At 61.0% G+C, this 1,616-nt stretch overlaps 1 protein-coding gene across 1 annotated transcript in view; it reads right to left on the bottom strand.

Moving 5' to 3' along the window:
• The window catches only part of LOC119594255 (protein lava lamp-like), a gene marked incomplete at its 3' end in the record, with an annotated part of 60,861 nt that overhangs the window by 9,646 nt on the left and 49,599 nt on the right, over positions 1-1,616 (bottom strand). The window contains 1 exon segment of the mRNA XM_037943324.1: positions 195-299. Coding sequence (XP_037799252.1) covers positions 195-299 — 105 coding nt within the window.

Genomic DNA, 1,616 nt, shown 5'->3' on the forward strand with positions numbered 1-1,616 from the left:
CTTACCTCGACGAGCGGCGGGGGGCGCATCGCCATGGAAACCAATTTGGCGCAAGTGTAGGTGTCTGTCCTTTTCCCCGTGTACGAGAAGTCTCTCAGATTCCTGGTACAGATATACGTGCCCTCGCCCACCCTCGAGTAAGGGGTCCTGGCGCCGGCCCTCTCCGCATAGGCCTCCCCATACTCCCCGATTACCTCCAGCTGAGAGATCTTGGCGTAAGCTTGGTCCAGCGTCGCCTGCGTGCTCTCCAGGATGCCCCGCACGGCCGCCGCCTCGACCTCCGTCCGCTGCACTTGGGCCTGCGGGAGGGGGGGGAGGAGAGGTCAGTAAGGGGGAGGAGAGGGGGGGATAAGGGGGGGGAGGAGAGGTCAGTAAGGGGGGAGGAGAGGTCAGTAAGGGGGAGGAGAGGGGTCAGTAAGGGGGAGGAGAGGGGTCAGTAAGGGGGGAGGAGAGGGGTCAGTAAGGGGGGAGGAGAGGGGTCAGTAAGGGGGGGAGAGGGGTCAGTAAGGGGGGGGAGAGGGTCAGTAAGGGGGGGGAGAGGGGTCAGTAAGGGGGGAGAGGGGTCAGTAAGGGGGGGGGAGAGGGGTCAGTAAGAGGGGGGGAGGGGTCAGTAAGGGGGGGGAGAGGGGTCAGTAAGGGGGGGGGAGAGGGGTCAGTAAGGGGGGAGGAGAGGGGTCAGTAAGGGGGGAGGAGAGGGGTCAGTAAGGGGGGGAGAGGGTCAGTAGGGGTCAGTAAGGAGGGGGAGGGGGTCAGTAAGGGGGGGAGATGGGGTCAGTAAGGGGGGGGAGGAGAGGGGTCAGTAAGGGGGGGGGAGAGGGGTCAGTAAGGGGGAGGAGAGGGGGTCAGTAAGGGGGGAGGAGAGAGGAGTAAGGGGGGAGGAGAGGGGGGAATAAGGGGGGAGGAGAGGGGGAATAAGGGGGGAGGAGAGGGGGGAATAAGGGGGGAGGAGAGGGGGGAATAAGGGGGGAGGAGAGGGGTCAGTAAGGGGGGAGGAGAGGGGGATAAGGGGGGAGGAGAGGGGTCAGTAAGGGGGGAGGAGAGGGGGGAATAGGGGGGAGGAGAGGGGTGAATAAAGAGGGGGAGGAGAGGGGGGAATAAGAGGGGGAGAGGTGGGAATAGAGGAGGAGGAGAGTGATAAGGAGGACTGAGAGGTGAATAAGGGGAGGGAATGATGAATAAGGGGGGAGAGGGGGGAATAAGGGGAGGAGAGGGGTGTAAGGGGGGAGGAGAGGGGCAGTAAGGGGAGGAGAGGATCGTAAGGGGGGAGAGAGGGGTCAGTAAGGGGAGAGGAGAGGCGGGAATAGGTGGGGCGAGAGGGGAATAGGGGGGAGGCAGAGGGGAATAACGGGGGAAGCGGAATAGGGGAGGGAGGGGGGAATAGGATGGGAGGGGTGAATAAAGGAGAGGAGAATGATGAATAAGGAGGAGGAGAGGGGTGAATAAGGGGGGAGGAGCAGAGAGGGTTGAATGAAGGGAAGGAGAGAGGAGGCGGAAAAGAGCGAATTATGGGGTCAGAGGAGGACGGAAACAACCCGGAAATATGAAATATTGTTTGTGCAAGTAAAATAAAATGATAGTAAAAATATCAATCAAACATGAAAGAGAGAGAAAGACTG

Source organism: Penaeus monodon, chromosome 33, assembly GCF_015228065.2.
Source record: "Penaeus monodon isolate SGIC_2016 chromosome 33, NSTDA_Pmon_1, whole genome shotgun sequence".
Classification (NCBI taxonomy): Eukaryota; Metazoa; Arthropoda; class Malacostraca; order Decapoda; family Penaeidae; genus Penaeus; species Penaeus monodon.